The sequence below is a fragment of the Mauremys mutica genome, chromosome 21, assembly GCF_020497125.1.
Source record: "Mauremys mutica isolate MM-2020 ecotype Southern chromosome 21, ASM2049712v1, whole genome shotgun sequence".
Taxonomy (NCBI): domain Eukaryota; kingdom Metazoa; phylum Chordata; order Testudines; family Geoemydidae; genus Mauremys; species Mauremys mutica.
The window spans coordinates 7,489,899-7,505,576 of NC_059092.1; the positions used below are offsets into that span (position 1 = coordinate 7,489,899).

Below are 15,678 nucleotides of genomic sequence, written 5' to 3' on the forward strand. Positions count from 1 at the left end.
CGCTAGCCTGGAGGTACAAACCCTGTGTGTTGCAAAGCACGCTTGTGCGCTAGGAACAGAGCAAACAGATATACCAAGAAGCACCCAGGAGGATGGAAGCCAGAAGCAAACTCCAGCCTTTAAACCAGTTACTGGGACTAGAGGAACTGATCCTTGAATACGATTCTACTTGGTTCTCACCCTAGCAGCAATGCAGAGGCATTTCAGTGGGTTCTCTCTCCCCCATCCATGCTGCCTGTGGTGCATATTTGAGAGGAGTAATAAAGGATCTGTAGATACGTACTCAGCAATTCCTGGGCCGTAACTATTTTTTCCCCTACTGTTGAGTTGGAATCGGAAATTCACCCAATTGAAACTCGAGGGGTGCTGAGCATCTGCTTCTTCCATAAGAGCAAGTCCTCTCCTCCCCCACCCCATGCTATCGCTTCTTTCTGTGGCCCCTCCTGCATTTTCATACTCTGGTCAGGACTGGAAATGGCTATACAGAAATAGCACGGGAGAAGCAGGTTGGCTTTTATTTCTGCCCTGACTAGAAGCAGGAAAACCTGGAAATCTTTTGAGGGAGCTGGGTCTGGTGAGGTTCCCACAGCTCAGCTGTGTAGATCCGACAGGAACAGATGCTGCAGAGAAGCATCCAAACCTTAGGATGCTTGTTGAATGGAACCTGTAACATTGCTGACTTTTGGGGGGGGGACCGATTGAGCAATGACTCCCTCTGCTTATTGGCCCAAGAGGATATGGGACCTACTGCTATTGTCGCCTGGGGCATAGTCCTTTAGTTCAAGCATCAGAACCCTATGATTTTTTTATTATTATTATTTTGAGCGGGAAAGGATCTAGCCTTCAGTCTACCAGGTAGGGCTGTGTGTATATTTTATACAGTAATTGTGTCTTGTGACTGCAGCTCGTGGATTCATTACAAACCAAACCATCCTCGCTGATATTTAAAGCCTTTCACAGCAGCCTAGAACAGGTCTGGTTAGTGGGAGTCTTTCTCATGAGGCCCTTCCTTGGTGTAACTGGAAATAAGCCAACGTGTTCCACTCAGGCTTAAACAAGAGGATGTAGCATTTAGGGATGTAGAAGGAGGTCAGGATCCCCAGCGCGCACAGCAGCCCACCGCAGATCTCTGCAGCGGGCTGCTGCGTGGCCTGCACCGTGCTGTAGGTGGCGATGAAAGCGATCCAAGTAACGAAGTAGGCCAGCATGCTAAACGTTATCCCCCGGGCCATGTTGTACTTCTTGGCAGGGGTCTGCACCATGAAAGTGCAGAGGAAACAGATGAATGCCAGGCCGCCGTTGTAGCCATGGATCATAATGTAGGCGAACCAGGACTTAATCTTACAACGGATCAGAACCTGGGAGTGCAGCAGTTTGTAATCCCTCACTGGGAAGGCTGGAACCGAGTAGATGTACCAAAAACAGAGCATGCTCTCAACCAGGCAGGTGACAGCGACAACGAGCCAGGCCCTCTTCTGGGTCACCCAGAGCAGGAAGCCTTTGGGACAGCTTGTGAACTCCGTCAGCAAGACGATCTCCAGCGACTTGACTAAGAAGGTGGAGAAGCAAGCGCAGAGGCACAGGGTGTAGAGAGGCTGCTGGAGCATACAGCTGGCAGTGCTGGGCTTCCCTATTTGGAGGCACAAGCTGAGGCACATCAGCAAGAGGAAGAGCAGGGCAAAGATGCTCCTGGCACCCCCAGCCGCCTGCACCAGGGGCGTGTTGAGGTTCTTAAGGAAGAGCACTGCTGACAGGCCGGTCAGCACCATGACGAAGAGCATCAGGACCAGCAAGCCGATGATGAGCGGCTCGTCCCAGAAGAAGTACCTCTCGCTGCGGTCGTAACACTTGGTGCTCCGAATAGGTGACCACTGATGTTCTGGACAGTTAGTGCAAAACAAGTCATCTGAAAACCAGCAATGAGGAGGGGACGTGAGGCTGGGCCCGGCTTTGCACGCCGTTGCTCTGGGTTGCTCTGGACCACAGGCAGCTCGTGACAATGGGTCACAGGCACGGGTGAACAGAGCAGCCAATGCGGTTCCTACAATCCCCAGTTTCAAAGTGCCATCCCCAGAATATGCAAGCATCTTCAGGGTCCCCAGAGCCTGTGATTAGCCAATCTCCTCCCCTGTCTGCCCCCAAATGAGCCCTGTATTTTCTGCTCTGCTCCCTCCCCCAGGCAGGAGCCCCTGCTTCCAAAAGACCCTTCAGTTGTGTCACAATGATCATTTTCACCTTCTTACAAAACTTAAAAAAAAATCCCGTCCAGTCACATGGGCTCACTCCCACTGCTTTGGCCCTGCATTGGCTGTCACCTGAGCTCGTCAGAAGGATGCTGGACAAAGCACTGGAGAATATATCATAGGGAACAATCCTGCACTGGCCAGTAGCAGGGGCAGACCAATAGGCGAGTGAAAGATGCTCCCCCACGCCACTCGAGCTGTGTACAGGGGCTGCAAAGGTGTCACAAGGCACTGGGGGGAAATTCCCTCACCATGAGGCTGGCATAACCAACCCTGGCCTATTCACAACTGTAGGGGGTACACTAGGAGCAGGCCAAGGGTAGGAGCACATGTCTGCAGCACATGCCACTGCAGAAACCTGGAGCTGTGACTCGGCCCTTTGGAGGCTGCTGTAAATTGGAGCAACCCTGGGGCTGCTCTAACTTATGGTGGGAGCAGCACTGGCCCAGGATCAGGCCAGGCAAAGATGGCTTCAAGTCACCTTTGTCCCTCCTCCCCATGGTCTGCATCTTGTGCACCAGGCCTCTCAGAGGAACAGCACAGAATTGGACACCAATTTTCCTTAGAGGCTCTAGGAAGTTGTGTGGCCCTAAAGTCAGTGGCCAGCTGGGATAGGGGTTATTCAGACAGTTGCTTTTCCCAAGCCTCACCTTTGCTCTCGTAGGTGTTTTCTTCACAGTCGATACAGTCATAACAGCAGAGGTGGAATCCCTTCACTCTCTTAATCTGCCCGGGTTCACACCGCCAAAAACACGTGGATACAGGCTTCTGGAAGATGAACAAAGCCACAGACATGAAGCAGCAGCAGCAGCTATTTGACGATGATACTGTAACACACAGGCTGAGTATGGGCACCACTGCCCCTTATTGGATAGGACTAGAGCTCTGTGTCTGAGTCCCTATACTGCTAAGGGAGGACTCTTCTTTAGCTCACACAGCTGAGGTCTATTTGTGAGCAGAAAGAACTGCTGTAGCCATAAAGTCTTGAGTGGCCACAGCAAGCAAGCTGGGTGAATAGGTAGATGCAGCTTTGTTACCAAGTTGTTGTGATTTAGCAGCACCTCTACCCTCACTCTTTACCTTCTTATCCATGGTGTGAAACCGAATCTGGGACGTGTTGATGCGTAAGGACTCCTGGTAGTCTCCAACGGGTATATACCGGAGGTTGCCTTTCTGCCAGCTCCAGAACATGATGTCGAAGCCCTGGTTCATGCTATGGAACTGGTCCATCTGGAATGATTGGTTATCAAGGGTGAACTGAAGCTCTTTCATGATGTCCAGCAGCTGCAGAGAAAAGGGGAGAATGCGTGATGGGAGGCGGAGAGACTTTTTGCCAAACACTCTTCAGTATCGGGTACTTCTGGACTGCGATCGCTGGGTGTGATTGCGGCCTGACCTGACATAGCTTTAATCTAGCTAGCTTAGTACAGCTGCGGCCGCTAGAGCTTCAGCCCAGCTTCACCCCCACAAGTAATTGCCCAGGGGTTGGGGTGGGTTTGTACCACCCAGGCTGAAGCTTGCTGCGGTGGGACTCAAGTTCCATCAGTTAAAGCCAACTTGGCTATGTCTGCTCAAGCTGCAACCACACCCCACGACTCCCGTGTACAGGGTATGTCTACACTGCAGGGTGAGCCCAGGGTTCAAACTCAGGCTCAAGGCTAACCTGCCCCCACTTCCTTCTACACACAAATCACACTAACCCAGGACTCAGATCCAAGGTCCTAGGGCTCCACGAGGATGGAGCGAGGCCCCAGGGTTCAAGCCCTATTGCTTTGCAATATAAACACCGCCCCATTTGACTCATGCCCTGGAAGGCCGCCAACAGTATCCCACAATCCCATGGGCCGACTTTCTTTGTCCTCTGGACGGTCTAGTTCGGTGAACAGTCATTTTCCCACGCTGCCCCACGAACAAAGGGCTAGAACGGGCCACGTTTTGGGAGGGCACTAGGAAGTCTAGGATATGGCAGGTTGGCCTCAGGCCTGCATAATGCAGTGGAGATGCTGGAGCCCAGGTTCAATGATTCCTACCTGGGGTTACGAATGAGTGTAGACACTCAAGCCCTAGGTTAACAAACCCAGGGTCTGCTGGCTCAAGTTCTACTAATCCTGGGTTTACATTGCAGGGGAGACAGACCCACTCTGAGTGTGGCAGTGGGCTGGGTATGAATGTCTCATTTTCTGATTGAAATCACTTGTCACCCGCGCAGGCTAAGATAGCAGCCATCAGCTCTCAGGCTTCTGGGCATCAGCTGGTAACTGCCGGGCTCAGGAAGGAATCGCCCCTCTGTTTAAAGCATTGACCTAGCATTATCCATGGTGTGGAACTGACTTTATTGCAGTATGGGGTTGTGTTAATAAATACGTGGTTCGTACACAGAGCTGTTCATTTGTAAATCTCAAAGTATCGCTATCCCGGGTTTACAGCTGCGGAAATGGGGGCACACAGAGGGCAAGTAACGTGCCTGGAAGTCACCCAGAAGGTCCAGCGCGGAGTCAGAAATAGAATCCACGTCTCCTGACTCCCAGACCACTGGACCACATTATGGCCATTGCCAGAGGCAGGAAACTGGACCTGATGAGCCACTGGCATGATGATCTGTTATGGCGGATCTGATGCCTGAGAAAAGGAGTTGGTCAGTGTGGCTCAGGTGACGGGCTCATGTTGGGAGGCAGCGAGGGGGATTAATCTTAGCATTTGGACAAGGACCGATGGGAGACAGCCGGGCAGCGGGACAGATGGGTCGGAGTGGAAAAGCTGCTGCTGAGAGTCCGGCCCTCACTCACCTGCCAGGACTTGACAGTTGCTTTTGGGCACCCTTCCTCCGTGCACCCCAGCGCCTGGTGCAGCGTATGGGCCACGCTGTACACGGCGACGTACACCGCGTAGGTCTGCTGGTTCTCTAGCAAGTGAGAGACGTCATGCAGGGAGACATTGTCGCATTGCCTGCACTGTGGGCCGAGCACAGCGGAGTCGGCATCGAGGCTGTACTCCCAGGAAGCCCGGCAGAAACTCTCCTGCTGGATGGATGCGAAGAGGTCAGCAACGTAGTCTTGAAAGCCAGGTACAATGCCTCCCTTGATGGTAAAGCCAATGACAGTCCCAATGGTCTGGATGTTAGGGATGGAGGTGACTATGTCAGACATCACCCAGGCTTCAGTGGCAATCCAGACCTTCTGGCTGAAGCCATGACTGATCCACTGTTCCAGCAGGGCCTTCACGGGCCTGTCCACGGAGAAGAGGACAATTACATTCACCTGAGTCTCATTGATGTACTTGATTATTGTCTCCAGTTTCTTGTGATCTTGTGGGACTGATGGGTCAGCAGGAATCAATGCCTCATAGGCTATGCAGATGCCCTGGGCTGTGGCCAAGCTGGAGAAGGTGCCCAGGCCTTCACGGCCATATTCATTTTCGCTCCCGATGGCCGCAATCCAGTTCCATCCAAACTTGTCGAGTAGCTGCACCAGGGCTTTCGACTGGCTCTTATCACTGGGAACGGTCCGGAAAAAGGATGGGTAATACTCCTCTTGGCTGAGTTTCTCACTGCTGGCTCCATAGCTGACCTGGAAATGGGGAAGAGACCAGTGTGTCCGGATACGTCTGCACTGGACTGGAGATGTGCAGTGTGGTTGTAGCCATGTCTGTCCCAAGATATTAGAGAGAGAAGGTTGGGGAGGTAATATCTTTTATGGGACCAACTTCTGTTGGTGAGAGAGAAACTTCCAAGCCACAGAGAGCTCAGCTTGTCTCTTTCACCAACAGAAGTTGGTCCAATCAAAGATATTACCTCAGCCACCTTGTCTGGACTGGAGACATAATTTCCATCTTGGGCAGACAGACCCGTGCTAGCTCTGATTGATCTAGCATGCTAAAAACAGCAGTGGTGCAGGCTGTGGGCTGGGCTGTCCACCCTGAATACATACCTAGGATGTCGGCTGGGATTGTACTCGGGGAGGCCAGCCATCCTGCCGCCTGCGCTGCTGTTTATAGTTCTCTAGCTTGTACAGAGCGTACGTCCGCCCACGCTGGAAATTACATCTCCAGCTCCAGAGTAGATGTACCCTGTGAGAGCAAAGCTGGTCCGGGAGAGCGCGTAGAGCCAGAACCACCACCACCAACTCCAGCCTGTCTCCCAGGCCCATTACAGCTGAATGGGCCTGGGTGCCTAAAAGACAGGTTCAGGGTAAAGGCATAAGAAGGAAGGAAGTTGAGTGACTGGGGGGACTGCAGGTATAAGGGTGAAAATCAGTGACTTTCCCCGGTATAGGAACAGCCACTGCTGGTCATTTCCTCGCTCTGCATTTTCACCCGTCCGCCTGTTTAAAGGGGATCTGTTATCAAGGAACTGAGCTGCCCTCTGTAGGCAAAGGGCCTGGGGCCGAGCCCCCTTGATTCCACTGATAGGAATCTAGAGTGCTCAGCACCTCCCAGGCTGAGGCCCAAACGCTACCCAGAGAGCAGCGTTTAGCCCTATTAGATCAACAGCAGCAACCTGTACAGCGAGGAGGCTTCAGTCTCCAGAGCTCTCTGCTGGCACCAGCCAGGGAGCTCGCGGGTGATCAGGAAGCACACAACTCCTCTGTCTGTCTTTGAGAGCCCTCCGACAGCACAGCGTCTGAGCCCCACAGTCGTCAGCGCATTTATCCCCACGCCTCTGAGAGGTAGGCCCCATTTTACAGATACGGGCCAGAGAGACTAAGTAACTCACCGATGTCTGTGGTCTCCCAAGGCCCAGGCTAATGCTCTAACCACTAGACAATTCTTCCTGTCACCCTCATTGGTCCAAACCGCTATAATGGAAAAGCCGTGATTCTCCAAAGACTTACCTGCGGGATTAGAAAGAAGCTGAAGAGCTTGGCTGTAATCAGAGCGAGGTCTGACAGGTAAGGCCCGATCACCGCTGTTACTCGGGTCTGGTAGTCGGTGTAGCTGCACAGGACTCTGATCCCAGCGCTGCCCTCCCTGGTCAGGAATAACAAGCTGGGCTGTATGACCACCACTGGCTCTAAGCAGCTGTCGTAGATTTCATAGCCCAGTTTTATTCCCGGGAGGAGGGAAGTGGAGTTGTTGATTTTATCGATGGCAAACTTCATCCCTAGAGCCCAGATCAGGCCAGAAGCATATAACCTGCAGGTAGGGGAAACAGCAAAGCAGAGACCTAGAACTACATGAAGCCAGACTGATCGGTGCCGTTGCATTAGGGATGAATTTATTCTATGCTCTTTGAGCTGTCGGCAGCCATGCGTTAGCACAGATGTGCAGAATGGTATAGCTGAGCCTGCCGCTAGCAAATCCGGGTTCTACTTAACTATCAGCAGAGATTGACTGTAACCAGGACCATTGTAAGATCTCCAAGCACTAATGAATTCAGCTTTGCAGTCCCATTGGGTGGTAGGTAAATATATTATCTGCATTTCACAGGTGAGGAAACTGAAGTACAGAGCGGGTAATTGATTCATCCTGTGTCACACAGGAAGTCTGTGGCAGAGATGGAATTCGAACCCAGTGCCCTTGACTTCCTACAAGTTAACCACCAGACCATTGTGTGTGGAGTGTGCTGTTGACTTCAGTTCTGTCCTTTGCAGCAGTCAGACGGTGGATGGGACACAAGGGTCTGTTTTCCACTCTTTGCAAATGGAAGTGTGTACACACATTGCCATTGTGGTCTGGGGTGGTTGGCAGCCTATATCGTCCCTGTAAATGTGACTATTTGGTGAATCTGACAAAGAAATATCAATCACAAGTCCACAGGTAAGAGCTAGTGTGCAAGAGAAATAAATTCTCTAGCTTGTGCAGAGACCTGCCTACAGCATTCAGCTACAGAGTAATGACTATTGTATGACTGTACGCTGTGAAATGTGGCTGATTGCTCTCTGTGTCTGTGAAATGTGGCTGATTGCTGAGGCTTTAACACAGCAGGTACTGGCCGAGGAAGAATTTCCTCACTTTTCAGCTATACCTTTCTTCATGTAGGCTCTGACTCAGCAAAGCATGTAAGCATGTTCTTAACTCCCGCTGATTTGAATGCCTGCTTGGTGGGTCTTTCCCACATGCTCAGGGTCTGACTGAGCGCCATATTTGGGGTCGGGAAGGAATTTTCCCCCAGGTCAGATTGGCAGAAACCCTGGTGGTTTTTCGCCCTCCTCTGCAGCATGGGGCCCGGGTCACTTGCAGGTTTAAGGTAGCGTAAATGGTGAATTCTCTGTAACTTGACATCTTCAGACCCTGATTTGAGGACGTAACTCACTCAGCCAGAGGTTAGGGGTCTATTACAGGAGTGGGTGAGTGAGGTTTTTATCACCTGCAATGTGCAGAGGTCAGACGAAATGATCACGATGGTCCCTTCTGGCCTTAAAGTCTAGGTGCTTAAATGCTTTGCTGAGCAGGGATGGGAACGTGTCGGTGCACGGTGCTGACCATCCTCAGCTCTGGCTGAATGGGGTGAGAGTGGAGGGTGCTCATTGCCTATCTGGGATCTTATTATCCTTGTTTGTAAGCATCTGCCCCCAGTAGGCAGGGTGAGCTTCCCAGCGGGTTACAGATACAATAAGAACCCGTCATGATCTGTCAGAGACCAGTGCATACTTACAGCTCTGTCTAAACCCACAACATATTGACATAGGGTGACCAGACAGCTAATGTGAAAAATCAGGACAGGGGGTGGGGGGGTAATAGGAGCCTATATAAGAAAAAGACCCAAAAATCAGGACTGTCCCTATAAAATCGGGACATCTGGTCACCCTGTATTGAAACCATCATCGCAGACATGGTAGAATCCTTTCAGTGTTAACAGCCAAACAGGCCAGCACCATTAAAATCTCTGAGCAAAATGTGTGTGGAGGGAGGCGGTGGCATCTGATGCTGGAGTGAGTAACATCAGCAGGAGAGTGCCGAAGATTTCCCATTCCAGCACCTGCCATCGCCATGGCAATGCTCTCAGCGCCCCATCACGCCCGGTACCATAGCACTCTTTCTTCCTAACTCGCCTTGAACGTCATCCTATGTGACTAAGACATCGGATTGTTTGCTACATAAAAGCCCATCACCCCTCGCCCCCCCCCCCCCCGGGAGTGACCAAAGTCACTCTATGCCAATTAGGATGATATCCTTGACAGATCCCTTCTTACCTTTCACACACGATGATGCTGGGCTCCAGTCGCTCGCTCAGGTTCATGGTATTCATTCCAAACGGGAATAAGCCTCCCAGGATATAATCACCCGGCTTTCTAAACTGAGCCGACATGCATGTGCGTCCTTGGGCCACGGAGCAGCCCAAGCTCAGGTACAGCAGCAGGGCTCTAGCCATGGCTTTGCTGTTTCAGAGCTAATGCTTCCCAGGAAATTTAAAAAGGCCACAGGGAACTGGAGGGGAATGAGAGAATCTTGCAGTGGCAGGTCCCAAACAAGTCTTGTCAAATAGAATTAAAAGAGGTGAGAATGACGCGGCTGAATTTGTTTAGCAAAATTCATTAAATAACTAACACTATGTTTGGTCCCTCAGTAGTCAAATATACAGCAATGACCTATGTGTGGGCTCTTCTGCAACCCGGGGGCTTGATCCTGGCTCCCTTCACTCAGGGAGTGGCATGTATTCAGGCATGGAGTCTCATTGACTTCAGTAGGAAGAGTCTGTGTTTGCTTGAGGGAGGTGTGCAGGATCATGTCCCAGGCCCTGGAGACGATCCAATTTGACTAAAGTTGCTTTACATGACCTCTTTCATGGAGTGAAATTTGCAAAAACTATCTCCTGTTTGCAAATTTCCCTGACACCTGGATTTGTGTGTCACCATCTATCAACAACAGCTCTTGATTACTGCAGATCACCTTACCCAGAGTGCCTCTGTGCGGATGTCGTGTTTTATACCCTGGCCTGCTTGAAGCTCGGTGGTGAGAGTGCTCTGCACTTTGCAGGATCTGGCCTTTTAGTAGAGTAAATGTTTGCTTTCCTCGAACAGTGCCCGCTGCGCTTTGTTTTCTGTTTGGGTAACACAGCCAGATACCACAGTGATGGTCTTAGCCCTGGTCTACACACAGCCCCTGGTTCGAACTAGGGTACGCGAATTCAGCTACGTGAATAACGTAGCTGAATTCGAACTACCCTAGTTCGAATGACTTACCATCCAGACGCCACGGAAGCGAACTCCGCGGCTCCAAGGTCGACTCCGGCAACTCCTCCTGCCGCGGTGGAGTACCGGAGTCGACCGCGGCGCTTCCGGAGTTCGAACTATCGCGTCTAGATCAGACGCGATAGTTCGAACTCCGAAAAGTCGAACTCGCCGCGTCGACCCGGCGGGTAAGTATAGACGTGGCCTTATACTAGCAGGCCAAGATTTTTCAAAGTGACAATTGATGCTGAGTGCTCAGCTTGAGAGATGACTTGATGATTTGGATCACTTGATGATTACCTGTTCTGTTCATTCCCTCTGAAGCACCTGGCATTGGCCACTGTCATAGGACAGGATGCTGGGCTAGATGGACCTTTGGTCTGACCCAGTATGGCCGTTCTTATATGAGAGATCTTAGAGGGCCTTACATTTCAGAAAGTGCTGAGCGCACACCCATTGAGAATTAGACTCCTTTCAGGGTGGATTGATGTAAATCACTTATTTTAATCATGATTTAAATCGGCAGCAGCAAACCTTGATTCAAATAATCGATTTTAGTCTTGTTTTGTGTTTGTCGTTTTTAGTTATTTTCCTAAAGAGAGGTTGATTCTTGTTGGCTGGTAACCATTAAAACGTCAATTAGAGTGCTGAAATCCATAGGAGTTGGGCACCTAAATACCTTTGAGGATCTGTACCTCAGGCACTTTTGAACTTGGATTCTGTGTAGCTTTCCCATTGTTACAGAGTTAGTGACAGAGCCAGGAACAGTGCCCCATTCTTAGGAGTCCTAGTCCAATGTTGTAACCTCAGGACCATGCTTATTCCACACATGGGTTAATACTGCTCCACTGTAGTTACTGGGTATCAGCACTTTCTTTATTATGCCCGTCTAACCTTAGAGGTTTATAACTCAGCTAAAAATTCTGCTGGAAACGAAAAAAAGATTCTGGTCCAATCAGCAGCTGGTTCTGTCCTTTCTTCCCCTCCTCCCACATAAATAGCTCATTCAGTCTGGCAGAAAAAGTAACAGAAATTGGTTGCAGAGGAGACAGTAAATATCCTGTATCTGCTTGCAATAATAAGCCTCAGTGGGGAGCATAAATCATAGCAATCACCGACTGCTCTGCTTTCAGAGGGATCCAATCTATTATGTCCTGCCAGGGCTTGATCAGTCAGCTTGTGCTAGAGTTAAACAAATTGCAGCTGTGTGGTCCTATGGCATCAGGATACACAATGTACTGTACTCGACACTGCACTGTGCATGATGGACCTGCTTTGTGTCTAATGGGCAAACACAATTAGCCACACGTGGTTCTCTGAACAGCTCATTTGTGGGACTCTCCTACTGCAAGTTTATTTACAGTAGATTCTGATTCTGTCAATGCTAGAGTGGGGAGATTACAGGAACTGGACACTTTCCAACTACCTGTAAATTTGGGGAAATGGCTCTTATTTATTGGAGGATGGAATGGGGCCTGCAGCTAGTGGTGGTACTAGGAGTCAGGACTTCTGGCGTTGCCACTGACTTAACATATGCTCTGGGAAAAGTCACTTTCTCCCTCTCTGTACTTCAGTTTACCTATTTATAAAACCATTCTAGTCCAACAGAGAGGGCTGTTTCCAAAACCGCTCTCATGCAATTTGCAGTGCTTGGTGGATTACCCGAAGGAGAGCACTTTGCAGTTCCAAAGAGGGCTGAGCAGGGAAGCCCTTATCAATGTACATTGTATTGGCTGCGATAGATCGGACTATGTTTAGGCCCATCCAATTGGTATAGCCAGGGACTAAAAAAACCCAACATTGCTAATTTCTGGTGAGTGGCAAATTGTCTCCCTGGTGTGTGGGTGAGTTTAGCCATCAATTCCTGCAGGGCATAATCTTTTGGAAAGGCCTTCCCAGCAGCCAACAGGCTAGTGAAGGAGGAGAGTAGGAGAGACCACACATGCAAGAGTCGGGAGGCGTTTAGCAGTGTGGGAATCCAGCTAAGGGAAGCGAGGGGGACGGGAGAGGAAGGACAGAGTTCCTCCTTCCTTGAAGAAACCCAAAGGAGGTTGAGGCTTCAGAATTATCAAACTGCAACCAGCCAGAGGAGCCCTCAAGTGGTGCCCAGGAATTGCATGCTGGTTATGCACCCAGCAGCTGGGGGGTGGTGGTGGTGGTGGAGTGTGTAGGGTAGGTGATGGGGTAGGGGGGTATCTGAACTTGCAGGTGGCTCTTCCCCCTCCATCATTCTTATAGGGAGCTCTAGCAAGGTGAATTTTTCAAGCCCAGGACATGGCTCCATCCACTCCAGTAGCCTGATCTTGTTCAAATCCATTCTGAATAACTGCGCGAGCATCCCCTGCAGCTGGGAGCGAGCTGAGGGTCCACATCCACGTTGATTCTGGAGCAGAGGGTTTTGTGCACACTGGGCTATTTTTCTGCACTGCATTTTTATTTCCGCTCCTTTAAACACCTTGGCCATCAGGCTGCGAGAATGTCTTGTTTTTCATTTGCTGTCATGGCTCCATTTCGGTGTGAACAGGGGATTCCTGAGGGGTTCATGCTGTATGGGCACTGTCTGTTTCAAAGCACCTGATGTTTCTATCTGAAGATGCTCCTGCACTGGGGGGGAGGGGAGGAGCAATCGAATAAGAGCAGTTAGAGCTGGCAAGGACTCTCAGGGCTGGTCTACACTACGGGGGGAAATCGATCTAAGATACGCAACTTCAGCTACTTGAATAATGTAGCTGAAGTCGAAGTATCTTAGATCGAATTACCTACCGTCCTCACGGTGCGGGATCGACGTCCGCGGCTCCCCATGTCGACTCCGCTACCGCCGTTCGGGTTGGCGGAGTTCCGGAGTTGACAGGAGCTCATTCGGGGATCGATATCGCGTCTGGATGAGACGCGATATATCGATCCCTGAGAAATCGATTGCTACCCGCCGATACGGTGGGTAGTGAAGACATAGCCTTAGATCACCAAGGGCAAGGCAGATTCCTGAGCTAGGACCCATCAGCTGCCTGATGCTTGATCTTAGCCTCAGAGCAGAGACAGCGAGGGCCATTGTTTTGCTTGCAAAAGAAAGAAAAAGCAGCTGGTACATAGGTATATCTGATGGTGTATGTACAGAATCACTTTGGCATTAAGGTTTGTGAAGAGAGATGATGTGGTATCTGAAGATCCCATGTAGACTGCCCCTGCCCTGCACATGCTGTTTCAGTAGCTGCATGATGTATTAGTGTTACCAAGGGCTTGTTCTGATGCAGGGCAGGTATCGTGCCTATGGGCCCTAGATGAAAAGGGACTTGTGGAGAACCTGATCCTACATGAATGAGAGTGTTGCTGGATGGACCGCATGTTACTCCTGCACGAGTGAAGTCTGGAGGGGAGTGTATAGCTAAGTGCACAGGGTCTGGTGTGGAGCCCATTGAAATCAATGGAAAGACTCCTAGCAACCTGAATGGGCTTTGGTTCAGGCCCCTAATTACCAGGGTGAGAATCAGGCTTAAAATCACATCTCCTTGCATGTGCCTTGAACTTTTCAAACTTGAGTGCATAAGGAGTGGTAGAAACCTACCCCAGCTCTACCCTCAGGAAGGGGCTAATCACAGCTGGGGTGAGGGTGTGTGTGTATCAAAGCTGCTTTAACGTTTTTGTTTTTTTTCCAGTTTGTATTTTTACCTGAAGCCCTTGGATAATAAATTAAATTGCCCTGCTATTATGATAAATACTGTCTCCTCCTCAAGTCAGTCTGGGAGGAGAAGCTAACCTTTGTAGGAAAACATCATTTGTTTGTAGTTAAAAAAATACAAAACGGTTCAGTCCTGGCACTTCCCTCTTCCAGCTGGCAAGGAACATGGAACCAGAAACTTGTTTTTTCTTCTAAAAGGTCACTAATAACCATGTAAAGACTCTGCAGTTAAATGGTAAATGCTGACAATCCGGTTCCATGATGAATACTATGGACCAGCACCATGCGGCTATCACAGGTTGCAGGCCCAGAGATGGCGAAGTGAGATTGATGAGTAATAAACAGGCTCCCAATGTATAATGACCTTAACTCCAAACAAACCCTGTACTCTACCTGCCAAATAGTTGTTATAGTTGATGTTCCTTACCAAGCAGTTAGAGGAATTATACATCAGTTTCACTGCAGGAGAGAAGGGAGGAATAAAAAAGGAAGTAGCCAATAAGTCCCTTTTCCCTTGTTTTTTACACCGAAGTTGTATTGTTCTTTGAAGTAATAATTCTGATCCCCAGTGAATGATAGACTCTTGCTATAAATCTAAGGTGTTTGGGGATGCAGTAACGCCTCCTCAAGCACTTACATTTCTTTCGACTAGCTCACATTTCACTGCAGAATGAATGGTGTCTCTGGCTTATTTATCTGCTTGAGACAACAGAAGCAGGCGGCTTTCTAATAGGGCTGTTTTTCCTGCTAAGATAACTTTCTTTCCAACTCCATGGGGACAGTGCTGATTTTGGTGTAGGATGTATCCCTGCGAAGTCAATGGGGGTCAAGGGCCCATAGCAAGCTGCAGGATCAGGCTCCTTAGATAACTGAACGGACTCTTTGGATACCCTAAGCTCTTTGTGCACCTTGGGGCGAGGGGGAGAAAAGGGATGGCAATAAAGAAAGTTGCCATAGGTGTTGCAATCTAGATGATGTAAAGCTCTGTTTCAGAGGTTCTGGTGAAATGACTTGCCCATGATCAGACAGTAAGTCAGTGGCAGAACTAGGAATAAAACCCCACGTCTCCTGGCTTCCTGTCCCCTGCTCAAACCCCTAAGCCATTCTAGTCTACTGACGGCCCAACCTCAAAAGGTTCATTGTAGATAGACATCCAGAAGTTCAGAGGCTCAGCTCACCTTCTTGGGTCCACAGAAATGTGACTCCTCTTTTCAAACAGCCCGAAGCACAGGGACAGTTTTGGCTGGGTATTTACTCTCAAACCGGTTTTAGAGAAGATCACTGACTTGATAAAAAATACACCCAGTCACCCTCTTCAGTCTACATTATGTTGGTCCCAGGAAACCTTCTAAAGCAGTGGGTCTTCCCCTTTTCCATCCCACGACCCGGTGCGACACCATAAGAATGTTGAGGGTCCCTGTCATCACTTCTAGTCATAAAGAGGAGGAACAAGCAATATAGAACACATCAAAAATATGGGCATTCTTAGGCACTCTGAATAAATCATCTAGCATTCCCCCTTGACAGTACAGCCTGGCTTCGAGGTGGGGGTGGTGAAATACTGGCAGGGGAATATAGAATAGTTATTGCTAGAATGTGGAGTAAAACATTAAATGCTGCCATTAAACTCCGTGTTCTTCTCTGGGGACAC

At 49.8% G+C, this 15,678-nt stretch overlaps 1 protein-coding gene across 4 annotated transcripts; it reads right to left on the reverse strand.

Moving 5' to 3' along the window:
* On the reverse strand, nucleotides 1-15,411 carry TAS1R3 (taste 1 receptor member 3). 4 transcript variants are annotated; one of them, XM_044996483.1, is made up of 7 exons: nucleotides 15,206-15,411; nucleotides 14,455-14,486; nucleotides 7,073-7,373; nucleotides 5,030-5,809; nucleotides 3,324-3,527; nucleotides 2,894-3,011; nucleotides 1-1,906 (listed from the first exon to the last, which is right to left on the reverse strand). In XM_044996483.1, exons 3-7 carry the CDS (start codon nucleotides 7,337-7,339, stop codon nucleotides 996-998), a joined length of 2,280 nt encoding a protein of 759 aa, XP_044852418.1. In that variant the 5' UTR covers nucleotides 7,340-7,373; nucleotides 14,455-14,486; nucleotides 15,206-15,411; the 3' UTR covers nucleotides 1-995. The 4 variants fall into 4 exon arrangements, with proteins under 4 accessions (XP_044852418.1, XP_044852419.1, XP_044852420.1 ...); XM_044996484.1 differs by having other exon boundaries at nucleotides 14,421-14,486; XM_044996485.1 differs by lacking the exon at nucleotides 14,455-14,486.
* Nucleotides 15,412-15,678: the final 267 nt, after the last annotated feature.

Bases quoted from the DNA above. Each gene is read 5' to 3' on its own strand.
- TAS1R3 (XM_044996481.1), bottom strand. From the start codon at position 9,552: ATGGCTAGAGCCCTGCTGCTGTACCTGAGCTTGGGCTGCTCCGTGGCC. The intron at 7,374-9,373 runs GTAAGAAGGGAT...CCCTACCTGCAG, and splicing joins AGCATCATCGTGTGTGAAAG to GTTATATGCTTCTGGCCTGA. The intron at 3,528-5,029 runs GTGAGTGAGGGC...TTTTCTCTGCAG, and splicing joins CAACTGTCAAGTCCTGGCAG to CTGCTGGACATCATGAAAGA.